At 40.8% G+C, this 19,906-nt stretch overlaps 2 protein-coding genes across 2 annotated transcripts; one reads left to right on the plus strand and one right to left on the minus strand.

The window, feature by feature from the left end:
• The first annotated feature begins 216 nt into the window (after positions 1–216).
• Positions 217–13,716, plus strand: LOC134178623 (uncharacterized). The gene is made up of 17 exons (XM_062645509.1): positions 217–630; positions 690–739; positions 810–918; positions 972–1,030; positions 1,133–1,241; positions 1,300–1,364; positions 6,762–6,848; positions 8,570–8,634; positions 10,134–10,174; positions 10,242–10,369; positions 10,992–11,027; positions 11,088–11,154; positions 11,610–11,771; positions 11,832–11,917; positions 11,977–12,046; positions 13,286–13,436; positions 13,505–13,716. The coding sequence occupies exons 1-17, from the start codon at positions 361–363 to the stop codon at positions 13,666–13,668; spliced, it is 1,719 nt and encodes a 572-aa protein (XP_062501493.1). The 5' UTR covers positions 217–360; the 3' UTR covers positions 13,669–13,716.
• Positions 13,651–19,375, minus strand: LOC134178624 (uncharacterized). Its single transcript, XM_062645510.1, has 14 exons — positions 19,350–19,375; positions 19,253–19,285; positions 19,110–19,147; positions 18,995–19,040; positions 18,753–18,858; positions 18,606–18,697; positions 17,147–17,204; positions 14,655–14,745; positions 14,509–14,592; positions 14,427–14,450; positions 14,323–14,362; positions 14,203–14,252; positions 14,060–14,147; positions 13,651–14,001 (listed from the first exon to the last, which is right to left on the minus strand). Exons 1-14 carry the CDS (start codon positions 19,350–19,352, stop codon positions 13,915–13,917), a joined length of 840 nt encoding a protein of 279 aa, XP_062501494.1. The 5' UTR covers positions 19,353–19,375; the 3' UTR covers positions 13,651–13,914.
• Positions 19,376–19,906: the final 531 nt, after the last annotated feature.

Consider the following 19,906-nt stretch of genomic DNA (forward strand, 5'->3'; position numbering starts at 1 on the left):
GACGTGTCGTGTAGCCTCGGACCTCCAACGTAGATCGAAATACGCCCCTGCGGCTGTGCCTTCACGAACGGAGAACAAGGCCAACCGAACGACTACACTACGCACACACCCAACCGACCAATTATGAAACTGACTGCCCTTTCCCGTTCGGTGTACGCAACTAAAATTTACAACGATATCCGGGAGCTTTTAATTGCCCGTATACATCGAGCAGAACCCGGTTGCCATAGCTATTGCGTACTGCAGCTTCAAGTCAGAGATACGTCATTAGGATCCCTCGTCTGCCGCAGTTGATGTTTGAACTACCTATGTGACGTCTAGGCAGAGAAGACATGATCTGGTGACCAGTAGGTAAACGTCATGGCAACAAAAGTGCACGACACACATCTACATCTCACTCCGAAATGGAACAGCGGACAACAAATTGAAAGTAACATATCTAGAGCGGCAATGCCCAAGAGAGGTAGCTCAGCTGTTGGACGACACTCACGTCTCATTCTAAAGTCAACAAGCAGTCACATGAAAGTTCCGTCTCCTACTCCTGTGTCATCATCACAACGCTTGCCTGTAGCTGAATCGTTCTCAGACGCGGATGCAACAGCAGACCGATTACAATCTCCGCGCAGGACAGTAATGGCTTGCAATTATTTTCTTTGTGTCTAATGGGCGTGCCAATGGGTGTGGTTTAGACTTCAGTCATTTCAGTACGCGATAACAAAGGGTTCGGGGGATTGTTCAAGTAAGTGACGTTCGTTCAAGTAAGTGACGTTCGTGTATTGATTAGCGACGTCGATTGCATGCGCTTTTAGTTCAAGAACGAAAGTGAAGTCTGTGCTTCTACCGTCTGTCTACAATCCGTTATTGCCGACTTCTAGTAGGCATCACAGATGTGTGTCAATTGCTTCACCAAGATTCCTGGTGGGATTTGTCGAGACCTTGTGTTATGCTGTTATGTAATTTCCGTCGTTTAGCCCCAAGGAGTGAAGTCCAGGGCATCAAACAACGAAGGTGCTCGTTTAGAGCCTATCAGGTACGTAGACTGTGTGTGTGCCTACTACAGTATGTAGAGTTATAGATAGAGAAATTGTGCAGTGCGGTTGACGTAGTACATTATCTTTATTTATTAATTAAGAGTGAGTCAAATGCATCTTTTGGATTCGACTATGATGAAACAATCGGAAAGATTGAAGAACAAAGAGCTGGAGTTGAAACAAGTTAAACGTCTTAGGCAATCATCAGAGGTTAGTGAACATAATAAATTGCAAAAAGTAATTGTGTCATGTGATTGATTTTTATCAGTCTGTTCCTCATCGACTGGATAGACTTTATGTAATCAATGGGGCTTCATTCCAGCCAAAGGACAGGTAATCATCAAACAAGAGGGCATATAGTGTGCATGTGTGTGTGTGTGTGTGTGTGTGTGTGTGTGTGTGTGTGTGTGTGTGTGTGTGTGTGTGTGGTGTGTGTGTGTGTGTGAAAGTCCTCTCACTGAACCCTCCAAGAGGGTACTCCACGGGACCTTGTATTTCTGGTAGTTCCCTTGCCCGGAGGAGGAAATGCATGCTAACTTCAACCTTTGGCAAGTTGAAGATGGTGAGAGGCTAGGGTGCGCTAGCCTAGCAAGCTGGTCACTTAAAACATATGTTGCTACTAAACGCAGAATAGAGCGCGTTCCTCCGCGTGTGGACAAAAGTAGGGGTGGCGCTGGGGTGACAATGGTGTTAGACTGATAGAATTTTGTCAGGCACATAACCTGGGAATCACAAACACCTTTCTCCAGCATAAGAATATACACACTGCCACTTGGTATTCTCCTAATCCCAAATTACAACCAAGTCTAAAAGACTACGTTTTGGTAAAGCAGTCTATGCAAAAAATTGTACATGATACAAGAGTACGACGAGGACCAAATTTTGACAGTGACCACAAACTTGTTTGTAGTAAGATGGTACTGAAACTTCAGAAGCCACGTGGGAAAAGACGAGTGAAAACCTTTGCACGAGACGTACTCAGTGATCCTATTGCTCTAGGCAAATATCGAAATAACGTCATGACTAGATTCACACAAAGATTATCTACTGAGACTGAAGCTATGTGGTCTGATTTTTGTAGTGCAATTATGGACTCTGCAAATGAACACCTCAATGTTGTTCAAACCAGGAAGAATAGATGGATTTCTGAGTGTACAGTACAGTTGATAGCTAAGAAACGTGAGGCTCAGATCGCTTGGATGAGATGTCAGGAAAACGAGATGACTAGGAAACATTATGTTAGTTTATGCAAACAAGTGAAACAAGCAGTTTGACAAGACAAAGAAGAATGGTTGCATGAACAAGCATCTGATTTAGAATATGACTTGAAACACCACAATCATTACGAATTTTTCAGGAAGCTCAAAAACTTTGATCACATTCCCATTCAACCTGCCTCGGTAATTTTAGATGAACATGGTCAGAAACTACTTTGTACCGACGATCAGTTAGATTGTTGGAAGAGACACTTTGCCTTGGTATTAAACGTCAGACATCCTATTGCAATAGACTCTGGAATGGTTGTACGCTCTGTTGGGTCTGGTGCTCCACTCAGTGAAGAAGAAATCACCAATGCTATGAAAAAGTTACAAAATAATAGAGCATCTGGTAATGATGGAATAACAGCTGAATTACTGAAAGCTGGGCCTACGGAGCTTTTTGATTGGCTATCTGAGCTTCTTCAACAAGTTTGGTCTTCAGGAAGAGTGCCACAGGATTGGAAAGATTCAGTTCTTGTCCCTGTTTTCAAGAAAAATGACAGACTAATATGCGACAACTATCGTGGTATTTTATTACTCAGTGTACCTGGAAAGGTGTTAGCAAATATTCTTCTGGAGCGACTTAAACAGTCAGTTGAACCTCTACTACTAGAAGCCCAATGTGGTTTTTGTCCGGGTAGAGGAACAATTGATCAAATATGGTTGGTTCGTCAGTTAATTGAAAAGTCCATTGAACATGAGTGTGCTGTCCATATTTGTTTTGTTGATCTGGAAAAAGCTTTTGACTCCGTACCTAGAGAAATTCTCAGACTACTTTTGAAAGAGAGAGGCATGGAGGAACAAGTTGTACAATTGATTGTTGACATTCACGATGGAACACATTGTGTTGTCAAATTTAGTGGTGAGAAGTCATCAAAATTTGAAGTTACAACTGGTGTACGTCAGGGTTGTGTTATGTCTCCTGTATTATTTAATCTCGTCATGGACAAGATTGTATGTGAAGTACTAAACAAAGCTAAAGTTGGCGGAGTAGAAATTGAATACAGGAAAGAGGGAAGTCTCTAGTCTCGCGTAGCCAAACCCCTCCCCTTTTTATATCTACCGGCGGGGAAGGGTTTGGTGAAATTGCACACAAGTAGTGGTGCCAGCCGCCATCGACTTCCGGGTGGCAGATAATTACATTAACGTAAACGTGTAATCAACCCCACGCAAGTTGATTGTTAGTTTACACAATGGATCCGGACTGTTGTGCTTTGTCCTTGGAGTCTCTTTCCAGCAAACGCAAAACAAAGAAAAAGAAGCGGCTCTCGCAATGCTCAAGTAATGTAGATATCTTGGCAAGTGTAAGACTAGTCGGACATTCTTTTGTGGACCAACTGATTAGATAGAAGCAGCTGGATCGAGCCTGTTTGTGATACATTGCCGAACATAGCTTCGTTTCCTAGGCTAGATCAGCAAATTCAAGGGTTGTGGGAAGAGATCAAGGCGACGGCACGGCAGGTCGAAATAATTAATTATGCAGAGATTAGCGCGCAGTTTGCGTCAATTCGTAGCTAACTAAACGCCCTATACCAAGAACAATACCATACTATTGTAAAGTCTGTCCATTGATTGTTGTAAGCCTTCCAACAAGTGATTTCTCGTGGACACCAGAGGAAGAATGTTTCCAGCAATTATCACTTGTCAACATAACCTTCATCTAATTACTAGTTGGAAAGACGTGGGCGTATGCCTGGCACCACTGCTTGTATGCAATTTCACCAAACCCTTCCCCGCCGGTAGATATCAAAAAGGGGAGGGTTTGACTACGCGAGACTAGGAAGTCTCTACATGAACTACAGAGTCAAAGCTCAAGGAACTAGTGTCATTAAAGCTGCTATGTATGCTGTTAATTAGCTTTAATTGGGAAGACCTCGGGTGATCTACAAAAGTTAGTAGACAGTCTACATGAGTCCTGCTGTAAATGGGGAATGAAAATCAGCATCAAGAAAAAAAAAAGTTTTGAGCATTGGTTACGAGCAGGCACATATTCTTCTTGACAGTTCTGTTCTTGAAAACGTTACAGAGTTACTTACTTGGGGAGTATCATGAGCCAAGATGGTGGATGCATTACTGAAATTGATGCTCGTATAAGCAAAGCAAGTAAAGTTTTCGGTTCCTGGAAGAAAAGGGTATTTACCAACAGACAGTTTTCAATCTCCACAAAGATGAAAATTTTTCATGCTTTGGTGAGACCTGTTTTGCTATATGGATGTGAGACTTGGTCCGTTACACAACCAAACTTGCAACGTTTAAATACATTCTACATGCGGTGCATTCGATTGATTCTTGGTGTCTCAAGATGGAATAAAATCAAGAATTCAGACAATTTAGAACAAGCGTGTGAAGACCCTATTGCTATGTCAATACAGAAACAATGATTGCAATGGCTGGGCCATCTGCTACGCATGAGTGACAATCGTCCCCAAAAACAGCTACTTTACAGCAGACTTAGTAGATGCAACAAGACCAACACATGGGCCTAAACAGATATGGATAGATGTTGTCACAAGAGACCTCAGATCATTACATATCAGTCTTCGTGATGCTGATGATTGTGCTGCTTGGAGAAGCGCTACTACGCTGGGTTGCCAAAACCCATAGTAGGTATGGTGGAATCAAGGTTCAAGGTGTGTGTGTGTGTGTGTGTGTGTGTGTGTGTGTGTGTGTGTGTGCGTGCGTGCGTGCGTGCGTGCATGCGTGCATGCGTGCGTGTGTGTGTGTGTGTGTGTGTGTGTGTGTGTGTGTGTGTGTGTGTGTGTGTGTGTGTGTGTGTGTGTGTGTGTGTGTGTGTGTGTGTGTGTGTGTGTTCCCAGATGTAGACAGCAGTGCCCAGAGCTTTGTGAGCCCTGTGGTTGCCAGCCTACTAGTATTTTGAAGAATGACAGCAGCTACAGTGATTCATGTGTTGTCATCAATCTACGCAAGACTTACTTGTGGCTCAACCATTAGTTCATTCACGAAATCCTGTGTCTGCCAGTTAGAGTTTACCATTTAAAACATCTTGTCGAAACACACTGGGAAGGCTACCCTACAAACCCGTGATTCTCAACATCTACTGGTCATCCCGTTTTGAATGTTCCATCAGTGGGTACTTGTGTTTCGCTAGAGGGAGTGTACTGACTGGACCTCTGGGCCTTGACTGTAATCTCATCTTGTCCAATTCTCCTGTAACAATTTTAATTGATTGTAAGGGTTCTCATTTTGATCGCACAGTAAAGTTCCAAAAGCTATGCAATAATCTTCGAGGTGCTCTTTGTGTGCCAGTACATGTTGATCTAAAGCTGGACTTACTTCTCATATGTGAGCTCATCAACATTAAGATCAGACAACGTAACAGTTTCCTCTTTTTGTATATTTATATGTAACAGATTGTTCAGGAGTCGTTAGCTCATAACCGAGTAGCGTAGAAGAAGTGCGTGTGTGTGTGTGTGTGTGTGTGTGTGTGTGTGTGTGTGTGTGTGTGTGTGTGTGTGTGTGTGTGTGTGTGTGTTACGTGTTTGCATGTGTGCGCACATGTGTGCATGCTTATGTGTGTGTGGTGTAAATTGATTATACCTACATTGATGTTGAAGGAGCACTGTCCAGATTTATGTGCATGCTTGCTGTCACGCCCAAACCTTACACTTGTAGGGTTACACCACGCTGTTAGCGCGGTCTAGGTTACTTAACATGCTTTCCTACCTTCACCTGAATGCTGAGTTAAGTTTAGTTTTTGTGTAGACTAACTTTTTGTGTAAACTAGAATGGCAACCAGGTGATTAGGTCTAAATGATGCTGACTAGGAGCAGCGGTGCGACAGTCAAGGTGACAACATCTGATCACCTCTAGACATGTCCTAGGTAACTGGCGAATAGATTGAGGCTATAAATCTGATACCTATAGAAGCGTGGTTCAGCATGAAGTCGATCACCAAAAAAGCTGTAAGTCTGCATTTGCATCTGTCTTGTCAATCAGCCTTCTGAGAGTCTCTTCACTTATTAGATGCACTTCTCATTTTTAATGGCCCGCAACATCGTCCAGATACTCTTCTTGCACCGTCTGGCTTGCAACATCTTGCACTGTTTCTTAGAACTTGCATACTCGAACATCCATGTTACATGACTTGGCGCGAAGCATGCTGTATTAGGGTAAACGTGACTCAATTGTCTTTATTATAGCTTACCGCACTTTGCATATTCTTGCTTTACAGTTAGCTAACCTAAACTTTTACCAAGACTTTTTATATTCTCTTTTTTCAAGTGAGCACAATATTCTGGAGTCCAAGGGCAATTGGGACAGTGCTCCTTTAATATCTATTGAGCTGGGGATGGTTCCAGAGAGATTTGTTTTGGAATTGCATAATACAATGCATGGGAAAGCGAATGATCAGATGCATGTGTTAGCTGTTTATGTTGTTTTACAGTTATATCATGTTAGTTTTAGGTATAATTTTGTTTTTATCAACTGGAGGTTTGCATTGTTATTGCAGATATCATGTCAGTGATGAAGAGCTTCAACGTTTAAGAGACTTATCATTATCAAGAAACAAAGAACTTTATTTTGGAAAGGGAGTAAGGTGTGTGCACGTGTGTGTGTGTCTGTCTGTCTGTCTGTCTGTCTGTCTGTCTGTCTGTCTGTCTGTCTGTCTGTCTGTCTGTCTGTCTGTCTGTCTGTCTGTCTGTCTGTCTGTGTGTGTGTGTGTGTGTGTGTGTGTGTGTGTGTGTGTGTGTGTGTGTGTGTGTGTGTGTGTGTGTGTGTGTGTGTGTGTGTGTGTGTGTGTTAGTATCACATAGCCAAACCCTTCCCAGCAGCTTCATACTTCCGGGCATAAAAGGGCCAGTCTGGTGAACAGCCTTTGAAGTGACTGTGTTGCCGCTTCACCGAAAATATGTGATATAAATACTGGATTTGGTTTTAAACGCTTCACTAGAGACCAGATTGGTATGCACCCAGTGCAATCCTATTTCAATTAGCTTCTCTTGTTTCATTGAGAACAACTTGAAAGCTACAGCTAGAGTTGTTACTGTTTGTAAAATCTGCTGCAGCGTGTCTACAGCAATGAACACGACCGAGGAACGTTGATGGGCTTCGTCATGATTGACGTCTGACATAGCGTTCTGCGCTCGTGTCACAACAAAGACTGGCTGCAAGCATACTGGATGCATGGATGCGAACATACAGTGAACATACTGAATGAATGTGAATGTACTTTATGCTGTTTGCAATGCACAAAACACATGAGATCATTACCGGGAATTTCCGAAACGGATCCCAGGGCAGGAATACGGAAAATGGGATTTTATGGAATAATAAGATCTGTTCTTAATAAGTGTCCGGGCAGTTAAGCGTCCAGGCGGTTCATAGGAAACTCTAGAAATTGGGAGATTGATTTGAGTACCACAGAGTAGGCAAGTGTGAGGCCTATCTCGCAACGTCCTGCTTAGATATTTAGTCTTTATAATCTTATGACCGCGACCAGACCTGATGGCTCTCCTATGCTTCATGTCAGCCATTTCTTTAGAGGTTCCTTTTTAATCCATAGAGTAAGACCGCTGTCTTGTTGCAAAATCTGTACGTGCACTGTAGTATAGTAACACACGTTGTTAATTTAGTCTCAGAATATCGACCAACTTCGGGTTGCGATGTTGAATCGCGCACCATAATCTTGATTCTCATTAGCGGCCCATGGGCTGTAAATGAGAACAGTTTCCAAAAGATCGCCCAGTGGCCAGTTTTTTGGCTGGCCACTGTTTCAGAAATTCCCGGTACCCAAACAAAGCTCGTTTTGATAACGTCAGCACCAAGTCCTTTCTGGTATCGCTCATTAACTCTGGACTGTGTGCGGTCACTTTGGATGAACAGCATCGCATGCTGTACATTTGCAGCCATTATGTTCATATCCAGTCTGTTCATATCAAGTGTACAACGATACATCACGTCAATCATGACAAAGACTGTCGACGTCATTGTTCCCACGCGTTTGCTGCTGTAGAGATGCAGATTTCACAAACAGCCACAACTCTAGCTGTAGTTTTCAAGTTTACTAAACAAGAAAGAAGATAATTGAGTTAGGATTCCACTGCATAAGAAACCAAACCGGGTAATTAGATTTATGATGAAGCGGCAACACAGTGACTTAAAGGCTGTTCACCACTCCTTTTTGCTCGGAAGTATGACATGGCGGGAAAGGTCTGGCTGTGTGTGTGTGTGTGTGTGTGTGTGTGTGTGTGTGTGTGTGTGTGTGTGTATGTGTGTGTATTTGTGCACATGCATGTGTGATCACTTATTGTGATGCAGTAGCCAAGCAAGAAACGTTACTTCCAAGACGTTGGACAAGTTTGAACAAAGATTATCCGGAACAGGTATAGTGTACATATCAATAACATTGCCACATTATGCACTTTAAACAGGCTTAATAACATGTTGCAATTAGTGTTGGCTGTAGTCAATATTGGCTCTTACTTGTACTATTTGACATTCTCCCATTTTACTGATACACAATGTAGTATATACTGTACATACTAATTTGTAAGAGTCTTTGATGAAATTGTAGTTGATAATTTGGTTTTTTGAGTGAGGTTGTATAATAATGTGGTACGTTTGATTGAACAGCTACAGTTTATCTTAATGTTGATCGGAACCTGCATATAACGTTGCTATTTTTATTCAGATTATCAAGCAGATTATTAAGTGCAGCAAATTAGCTTGCATGGTTTAAAGGCTCGGTATGAGGCAACAAAACAAATGTAGCAGGAATGAGTTGTGGATTGGTCAAATTAAAAAGCCAACTTGTATATTTTAGGTGGCTATAGTGATGCAGAGCCAGCAGAGGCAGATTTAGGTTGGTCTGGCGCAACATGCACTAAAGGACGTGATCGAGCACGTGATTTGAATTCTTCACCCTGACTGTATCACAGAAATTTTGGCACGTTTAGTATTAATGTTTTCTCTGGAAAAACTAAAATATGTGCCGATTTTTGTCTGGGTTTACATGGACACACGGTGACACACTAAGATTTTGAAGAAATAAAGTATTGAATTAATTATGTATAGCTTGTGTCGGAAGTTGTTGGCAATCGATCTCTGGCAAAAGTACTAACTTCAAATATTGGTACGGCCACAGCCATATAGTTATTGACTGACTGCGTCGGGGTGTGCAATGGTGTCTAACCATGATTGTGTGAATGGATACTGTGAATCCAGAAATTTCCGTACTCATAAAATTTTGGTTAGTTTCGTACAGATATCTTGTTGTACTAAAATAACACAAATACTAAAATGTATATATATGTATTTCTTTATAACCGCCTTATGGACGGAACACACTACAGATAAACACTACTACATGTATTAGCTACAGACAAAGCATCTAACTCACAAACCTTCCGCGTGCGCCTCGGCCTCTCCTATACACTTGTGCATACGCCAGCCACCATATTGTCACGTGTCCATCTCATGCATGTTCAGCTATCATTTGCAGTTGTATTGCCACAGTTTCACTGGCAGTTGTTCTTGTATTTTAGTAATAGCTCGGCTGAAACTTTGACCTGTAGATGCACTTGATTCTGGCTACAGTACAGTACCGATGTCTGTATGGAAATAACATGTGTATGAACTACTTTATGGGCAGAAATACATAAATTTATAAGTACAAAAATTTCAGTATAGTTTTTACAACTTTGGCTCATTAGCAATACTTTGAGTGTTCTAGCTATTTATGTATAAGTAGTTCAAAATCCAGATGAGCTATGCATATTCAAAAAGATCTACAAATGTAGTTGATTAATTAACATGTCAGCATAACATAATACAATATACTGTCACATTTTAGCTATTACGAATAATGATTGTTGTGTTTTAGACTCTACAGCTGAAGGCGTTGCATTTGATTCTGATGCAGAGGTACGTACTTACTTGCACATGGCTTGTGATATTATTGATAAAGATAAATGAATGTATATGGATTTAGAAAATGAAGGAACAGTCACCTGTCACAGACTCAAGTCAGCCCCATACCAGCGAAGAGATAGACATGTCTCAAGAATCTGAGAAACTGGATGGGCAAGAAGATGACGAAGCTATTCCTGGATCAGTACAGTATGTACTATTGAAATAATAAACAAACAATTTGTAGGGAATTAATATGGTAATATTTGCTCATGTCACATTTGCAGCAGTTTGTAGGCATTTATTGTGTGTCACTGTAAATGATCTTGATAATATAATTGCAGAGTCATGCATATAATATCTCTTGCTGCACTATCATACCTTTAACTCTTTCTGTGTCTGATTGGAAGATTTTGTTTTACACCTGTTTGTTTGCATGTATGCAGTAGCTGTACTGCTGTTTGTCTTGGGGGTTTCTGATTCTGGTTTTTATGTAGATCTATTGGTTTTGATGTTGACAAATTCTTATTTGTTTGTATGTCTTTTAACTGTGTGTGTGTGTGTGTGTGTGTGTGTGTGTGTGTGTGTGTGTGTGCTTGTGCGTGCATGTGTATAGTGTGTGTGTGTGTGTGTGTGTGTGTGTGTGTGTGTGCGTGCGTGCGTGCATGTGTAGTACATGTGTGTGTGCATGTGTAGTACATGTGTGCAAGGGTACATGTGTGCAAGGGTACATGCATGCGTAGTGCGTGCAAGCCTCTCTGTCTGTGTGTATAATTTAAGTTTAACATTAACATGAATGTAGTTAGTTCAGTTTATCATTCTTCATTGGTAGGTTCGTTGTTTCAACATCTAGGAAGCAAAGTGAACTGTGGGTAGATCGAACATATTACTTTTTGTGTGGTCATTATATTTACGGTTATTGTGATAGTGCTCAGCAAGATGCAATGACAACCCTTGCCAGTCGGTCATTTGTGAAGCAGGGATCTAAACTTCAGGTAACCCTCAATGCCCACACACAGTTGTGCTTCCACTTATGCTGTAATTAAAATAATTAGCATATTTCTTTTAACACACAATGTTAATATGCACGTAAAATGCACACAACAGCACCCATGGATTGCTAAAGAAGTCTACAGCTATTCTTTGGCATCCTGACCGTCGTATGGGTAAGGGTGGCATTGTATCATTTTTACTATATGTACAAATGTTCTAACTCTCTTCGTGTCACGTCATTTTTGTGGATTGAGTGTTTACTAAGCCATACATTCCTTGTGGTATAAATAAGAATGCCACATTTTGTTACTTTAGCTATTCTTTGCATGATCACAGTTACTTGGCAAATTGTTATTCACGGTGATGTGCAGTATCACATGTTTCTTTCAACAAATGATGTGTAGCACTGCAGGTTAGTTGCCAAAAGACAACTGTGTAAATTTTGTTGTTTCTGTAGATACAAGAACTAACCGTGTTGTCAGACGACGACCAGAAGGCAGCATATGCGGAGATATTCAAATGTTTGTGTAAAGATGGGGATAGTGAAATCAGCGTAGTTAGGCTACAGAAGAAGCTATTACCAAATGCTTCTGCGTCTGAATTGTCTGACTTTTATTTGGTTGGATTGCTGAGTTTGTTTATTAAGAAGTTGTGTGCATAACATAATGGTTTGATGCAGGTATTTGACTTAAATGGTGATAAGACAATTAGTATTGAAGAATTTCAGGCTGTGCTAGCTCTCAATGATCAATTGAATGGCACGAGGTTACATACAGATGGTTGTCGTTATTATATCTTCTGTATACAGTATTTGCCTTTTGTAGGACTACCGATCCGTCTCAGACAATTGACTTTAATCTTTCCAGTCTTGTTCATCTCGTTACAGTCTACAAGGTTTGAGTTCTTGCAAGTGAATTGCTTGTCTCTAGGCATATCTGGACTTTGTGTATTCCTTGTTACGACTTAATTGCTTATTTTGCTTGCATAATTGGCTGGCTAGCTGCTCTGCTTATTTATTAATCGTGTTAATGCTTTTGTATATTTTCTGTGTGCTTGATGCTCGTTTTTGTTTGTGTGCATGCCTCTGTGTGTCCGTCTGTTTGTCTGTTGCTTTTGTTTGCAAACTAAGCACGGGTATGTTTCCTTGTGAAGGTAGCAATTGCTAGTTGTGTACTTGGTGCCAAGACTGCCTGAAAATTTATTTATTTCATAAATCATAAAATGTCCGTCTGTCTGTTTGTCTAGCTGTCTGTTGGCTGCCAATGAGCATAAAGGTTTAAATGTCATAGACATATAATATTTAAACAACTTTACATTACAACTGAACAACTGTTGTGAAGGCAGAACAGTCTGAAGGAAATGGAAGGTTTTGTCGTGTACACTCAAGTACATGTTTTTTGTACCAGCACTAACATAAGCTTGAAATAAAGTCATGATTAGTTAATTCAGCTGATAATGACGTAAAAGATTACTACATAGCATATCACCGTACTTTCAAATACAGTACAGTGTTTTAGCAAGAAAAAGAGTAGACGAGTGCTATAATTGGCATCATTGGGAAAGTGCCACAACACACAATAATATTTAAATATTGATTTGAACATCTTGGCTTTCTGTTGAGAGATGGATGTAAGCACTGGATGCCAGTAAGCCATGAAATGTGAATTAGGCCGGACCAGTTAAATTTTCTTGACGCTTGGATTTGCCAGTCCAGTTGGACCTTGACCAAAATGACCAAAATAGAAATAAAATTTGATTTCCCGCATCCACAATGATGTGTTTGCTGTTATGTATCAATGACTTTGAGAATGTGAATATGTGGTCCAGCGGCCATTTCCTCTTTCTGATTGGTATCAGCGTCATTTGTTTTAGCCATTCTGTTACTATGTCACATTTTTGGGAAGTGCAGTGCAAACTGCGCATGCTCAAATGTCACACCATCATAAAAAGTATTAGTTTATCTGGTCTTAGGTCGACATTATACGTACTTGTATGTCCATCTACCCCTCGGTGTTTACATATCAACATGGAGTTGGAGATATCTGGGGGTGGGGGTGGTGTCTGTATAAGTTGTATAATTGTGTATGCACATGTTTAGATAATGTAATATACTAACGTTTCTGTATCCAACAGGAGATGTTTGATCTGCTCGATGATGATGGCAACGGTTACTTGAACATCCGCGAACTGTTACTGCTCCTATCAGCTGGTCTAGGTCATGAGATAGGAGGAGATCCTGCATTAGCCCAACGCATCATGCACACAATGGACAAAGATGAGAATGGTATATATGCACATTGTAATTTCAAGTGGGATCACAATCTGAACTATTAACCGGTTGTATATATGTAGGACGTGTTGAGTTTACAGAGTTCCTCAATTATATTCCATTCTTTCTTGCTCTTCATGGGCTCGTCTGCTCTAATCCCTTTTCACTGGATTCAATTGAAGTGGCGAGAGACACAATGCGACAGCGCATCGAAAGCACAAACAGCACCTTATCTGGAAAAACTTAGTCTGTTTAATAACCAGACATGTACTAACTAGTTAGTATAGATATTTTCAGTATACAGTAATACTTCTCTACAAGTGGTAACCGAACATTGTAGACTAGCTACCCGCTTTCTCAGTACATAATCGCATAAAGGAGCAGCGAATTTTATACTTTGCAGTTAACAGTTTGAAAAAATTAATAAATGTGAGCCCAAAGCTAAAGCTGCCTGCTGCCTGTAAAGAGATTGAGCATGTACTTACTGGACAGTCTAAGATGCCTTGTTGGTGTACAGCAAATCTAGGGGGATATTGAATTCTTGCATCAGTTTTGCCAGTTCATCATCTGCACCTTCAATCTGATCAATACAATTGATTACTAACAATTGATCGTGATGCGAAATACACGATGCATACTAATTCCTTGTCGTCGTCGTCTTTAATGATGTTCAGTGGCCTAAAGGCACTTAGTGGCCGGTTGTTGGTCGGGACAAGATTTCTGGTGCTGCAAGAACCAATCTCTCATACAGTGACATCACGATAGAGTACAATGGACTGACATAACACTTGGTGCGATGGCAGCTGTCGGAGATGTCAGGAAAGAAGTAGCCTGGAAAGAAAACAAAGAATGAAGTTACATGAAAGAGTGAGGTATTAAGGGTTAACAATATCAAACTCACGTCTTTACAGAAAATGGCTACATTGCAGGGATTTGTGCTTCTGTATAAATCAATTGGTAGTATATATGAAAAATGTATGAGAATTTGTGCATTTATACACTCACCCATCCAATGATGAAATACTTTCGCTGGTAATCACAGGAATGGTTAAAGTACTGAATGTGCAGCTTCTATCAGGCAACTAACCTTTCATACGTTCGAACAAGAATCCATCCGTGTTGAGCAAACAAATTCAGTACAACGTTTAATGGCAAATGTCTGTCGCAGAACCTGGAAATGTATCGGACAAGACTTTTGTCACCTGATTGATGATTATTAATGAGACAGTGTACCATCCTCTTTCATCTCTACGTTTCTTATCAGAAGCCAAACCACTTCCAATTTGTGTTAGGATCAGATTACCAGGATCACCAGTGACACGAACTACAAATAAGGAACCAAAGATGCAACACATAAAAGACTAACCTACCCACTCAAGACTGGAAGGTAGCACGTAACACGCACGCACACACACCAGTGTAGCAACGACTAAGAAACTAACCTAGTCATGAGACAAACATGCAGTCCCATATATACAATAGATACAATATACACGTCCATATACCAACACAGACTTTCAATGAATCATAGGCATAAACGCTATTACTGTCAGCCTACCCCTATAACAATAACTTCTATACTAATATTTACAGTTATTGCAATTAATAGATTCCACCAAGCCAAATCACGCTGATACCATGCAATATAAATCTTTACCTTTATACCAATATTCTACAACGATATTACCCCTATTTCAATATTTACAGTTGCCACAAAGTGCACCTCATTTATAGCAATATCCACTCATTAAAGAGCTAAAGTGCACCTAATACCTTGTTATCTGCACTGTATTAATATTAATATAGAAAGACATACACCTAGCTGAACATGTCTGTTGAGTCAGTGGCTATATGTACTCTGCACACCCTTACAAGGACTGCAATACATTCTATAGGATATATACATATTATACATTATACAAACACATAGTCAGTTAGTCACACGGCTAGAGAATGGGGCAATGGGTAGGTAATTATTCAGCTTGTTCCTTTTGCATAAAGAACTGACCTGTGTTCTAGCTTAAATACTAAGCTATTGTCGGCCATTGGCATGTCTTTATTAACCGAAGGAGAGTTACAGTAATACCACTGTGGATGGACAGCCATACCAAGTACTGGCCAATCAGAATGTAGCGTGCCAGATGTCAACAATTCCACGTGCCAGTCAAGTCAGTCCAGCTCTATTCTCACGCTTTTCATGTTAATTAGCAGGTGCCAGTATGTGTGTAGCAGCGGTTCCGTGTAGTACTGTTGCTACAACACACAAGCAACCAGAGACATATGCATGCTGCAGCAGGTGGGTGGCAGGCAGGCAGGCAGACAGGTTATTTTATTAAGATACATCATCTCTACACAATCAAATACACGATTTTTCAATAATTAAAAGAAAGTGCTTCATAAACAAGTTCAACTACTTCAATGTGTGAAGCAGGCAGGCAGGCAGGCAGGCAGGCAAGCAGACAGATTATTTTATTCTTCCAATGAACACTATCTCACAATCCAGTCGCAAGACAGGACAGTATACCCTCGATTATCCAACCCCCTTTGGGCAAGCCACAGAAGTATAGGGGTCATCGATAAGTTAAAAGAACAAATAATCAAAGCGTTGGAGCATCAACTGTACCTTGGAGTTTCAGTCTGCTTTTTTGAGTCCAGTATGTACATGGTATGAACTCTAGAACATGTACAGTATGCTAGTGATAAATGATTACACAAAGATGTAATACGTGTACTATATATACAAACTACAATCACCAAAAAGTTGAAACTAATCCTAGAATCCTCCGTATCTTTTGTCGCCGCCATTACGGCACATTGCCACTGTGCTTGTGCAAACCGGACTTGTGACGTCATTTCTGCTTTGCGAACACAATCGGATAATCAAGAAGGTCAGATAATCGAGGGTCTACTGTAACAGTTCTAAAATTTCTAAATCAATGAACCTAACTAATGTCTCTGTCATATAAGAAGTCCTCTACTCTACATTGTTCATGAGACGGACAGACAGACAGACAGACAAACAGACAGACAGACAGAAAGACAGACAGACAGACAGGCAGACAGCCAGACAGACAGCCAGACAGACAGACAGACAGACTCTCAGCAATGACACTGACAGTACTGCAGATTGCTCTACCCAGGTTTTCAGCCACTTAGTTGGCTCTGGGTAGTCTGCATTGTCCTTTTTAAGTGTTATATGTTTTTAAAATGTAGTCCAAGCAAACTCTCGTAGTTGTGGAACTTTATCTATTTACCTTGCTAGCATTGTATTATAGATGTATGTCTGAAATACTCTAAGTGTTATTTGACAGACAGACTCACTTGTATTCTCAGCAGTTGTTAGCCAGATAATTTAGTGTTTTGTTTGCAGCCTTGATGGCTGCTGGACATTCTTTTAGTCTAGGATGTGTGGGAGTTTAGTGTTGATTTATGAAAATATATTACCATTGACAGACAGACAGACAGACAGACAAACAAGTGCTTTTCATTAGAGTTGATCTAGAACTACTATTTGCGCATACTTTTAACTGTGACAGTGATTCTACTGACTTGAACTGTCATGGATAATATTTAACCTTTAGTGATCTGTATGTAGAAGTTTGTGTCTAACAAAATCAGACAGACAGACAGACACACAGACAGACAGGTACAGAATCTCATCTGTAACACTCTGACCATGAACAGAGACTTAGCACTATCAAAATGACATTCATTGTGTACCACACCTCCATGACTACTGTAGGTTTCCACAGTGACATACTTCACACTCGAGCTTAATGGACTCTACACAGAAAGAAAGAACATAACAATACATCATTATACTTATATAACTACACAAACTCAGCCCATTCTGATAGACCACAGAGGTGAAAAAATGGAAACTATTGAGTTTGCAGTGGTGTGGCCAGGTAGGAACCGCATTGCCCAAAAACCCCCTTTTTTGGAGCATTCCCCTTCCCTACCACATTCTCAATATTAAAAGCTAAGAGTGGAAAGGCCAAACAGTGAGTTGAGATGTTCTTAAGTTGTTGGATGACCGTAGTATGCTCCAGGCACAGATCTACTATCCGAGCACCAAGGTCCTTAAGGAGTGTGTCACTCATTTCCCGGATGTTTCATGGCAATGTCTATGTGGCAATCAAGGTTAATTTTAGAGCATCTTGGGACTAGAGCTATGACGTTATTGTTAATAACTTCACGAGGAACATCCGCATAGAATATCCAGGCTAAGGTATAGTAGTCGTTTGACGTGCGACCAACCGTACGACCGTATTTATACTCAATTAGCGCAGACGCAAATAAAGCTATTTCGACCAATAGACAAGAAGTGGTGTCATTACCGACCAATAGATGAACATGATGTCATCATACGGCTCCACCTCTCTTTGTGTGGTAACTGCTAGCAAGAATATGGCCATCGGGCGTCCATCCTGTACATAGTGTTTAGTCATTTGCTTTACATAAGGATTTAGCACATAGAAACAATGCCTATAGTCTACATTAGCTTGTCCATGTTTTCCACCAACAACCAGTCTAGCTAGAGAGTAAAGATGCTGGATTCAGGCGCCATACCGTACGTGTAGCTGTACCAGACTTGTAACATTTTGCTTGTTCCAGTGTTTCTGCATAGTGGTTCTGCAGTCTGACAGCTTGAATTTTCAATGTGTGTGGCTGAGCAGCTGTGTTGTTGTTGCAATAATCACTAGTGTCATCTTCAACAGAAATTTGGCGCTCCATGGGAATTTGCAAATGGGGAACGTGCATTGTCCATGACAGCGTATCTGTTTGTCAGATGAAGAAACTGACCTGTAAGTAGGCAAGTCTGGAGATGTGGTTTTGCATATTTGTTTAGCTAGACAAATGCATTGGAAATTAGCCAAGACGAGTGGGTTGGGCTATAACCTCAGTATGCAAAACATTATCACGTGACAAGATGTGATTACATACACCAGTCAAGGGTTTAGCACTGTAATGTGCTTCTTCATTTAGTTGTAGTGGTGAAGATGTCTATTAATATTAACTGGGCACCAGCAAAATAGAATACTGGATCCGCACCTGTGCTCAATCAGCATGTCGTCCATTCATGGGCATCTAAGCACTAAAATTACACCTCAGACTCGTAGGAAACCCCTTATCCAAAACCCTGGCTATGCCACTAAGAATGTGACTATGAGAGACACTAACTGTAGAAGAGATCGATGACGAATTAAGAACTTCCACCCAAGCATCCCTTTCCTCTTTGCTGTCGGCCGCCAACTGATAGACCTTGTCTTTTCCTGTAAAGTGAAAGATTGATTATTTGTCCAAGTTGTTTATACAGTCACTGTATACCTGCTACCCCAAGACTAAAGCAGTTCTGTCTGCTTGATCTCTCTCCCACCAGCTTCTCGACTGCAACAATTTCGTTCACGGCAACAGAGCCCTGCTGTTGCGTGTCCTGCCCAAGAAACAAAAAACTCTGCGTATTCTTAGACTATACACTGCAGGTCTGCATGATGTGCTCATATGATATATCAATTAATACGCAAAGAAAATGGAAATGGAAGAGTTAAACAGAAAGCAGTATTTCTTACGTCTTTAGACTTGTGCCACGAGAAAGATTTTGATGTCAATCTGAACCTGCATGTCAATAGGAAAGTGACGTAGACACGTGCTCGAGTGAGTATGGTTGACTGCTTAGGTCTTTACCATCTCTGCTGCCATCTTGTGATGGCTCCTCCGCCTTCCTGCAACGAACCATGCAAGATGACGTTTAGACATGCACTCATAAGATGTCAGAAGAGTCAGATCGCTAGAAAGGTAAAATGACAGTTGCAATGCAGATTACTCGCCTTGTGTAAGTTGCCTTCCTTTATTATTGACTCCTAGTACAAACGAAAGACTTGATAAACCAACTGTTATACCTTGAGAGGCACCTGTTCGTCCTACCATTGTTGATTTGAAGTCAGCGACAGTCCCGGATAACCCAATTGAATGGCGATTTAGTTATTCTACATCCTTTTACTAACTGCATATGTGCGTGTCGTTTGTAGACTTTGGTACGTGGACTTGGCGTCCTCCACAATGCAGGGAACAAGGCTACCAAACTCGGCCAAGTCATGAAATGGCTTGCCTTTTTCGGCGGAAAACCGGAAGTCGCGTGATGATTTCCTGAAAGCAATATGAGCGTGAGAGCACCTGTTTTTTGACAGTTTATTAACTAACGCGTGTTATAAAGTGCCAGAGAAGTTTATATGGATTACGCATCGCATGCAGGTTTAGTATTTGCAGAAGATGCAGTTTGTCCATACTAGAGATCTTGAGTCATGCAATGACACCGACAGATATTGTGAATGATAAAATGGGTACAGTAGTTAGAATAGTTAGTATCTAAGTAATTATTTTAGATATTTATAAATTTTATTTTGCATAGAGTGCATTGTGTCAAATTTTCAAAGCTTTGAGTTTGGATTGTGGCTATATTTCTCTTCCTCTTTCCCTATATG

The sequence above is a fragment of the Corticium candelabrum genome, chromosome 4, assembly GCF_963422355.1.
Source record: "Corticium candelabrum chromosome 4, ooCorCand1.1, whole genome shotgun sequence".
Lineage (NCBI taxonomy): Eukaryota > Metazoa > Porifera > Homoscleromorpha > Homosclerophorida > Plakinidae > Corticium > Corticium candelabrum.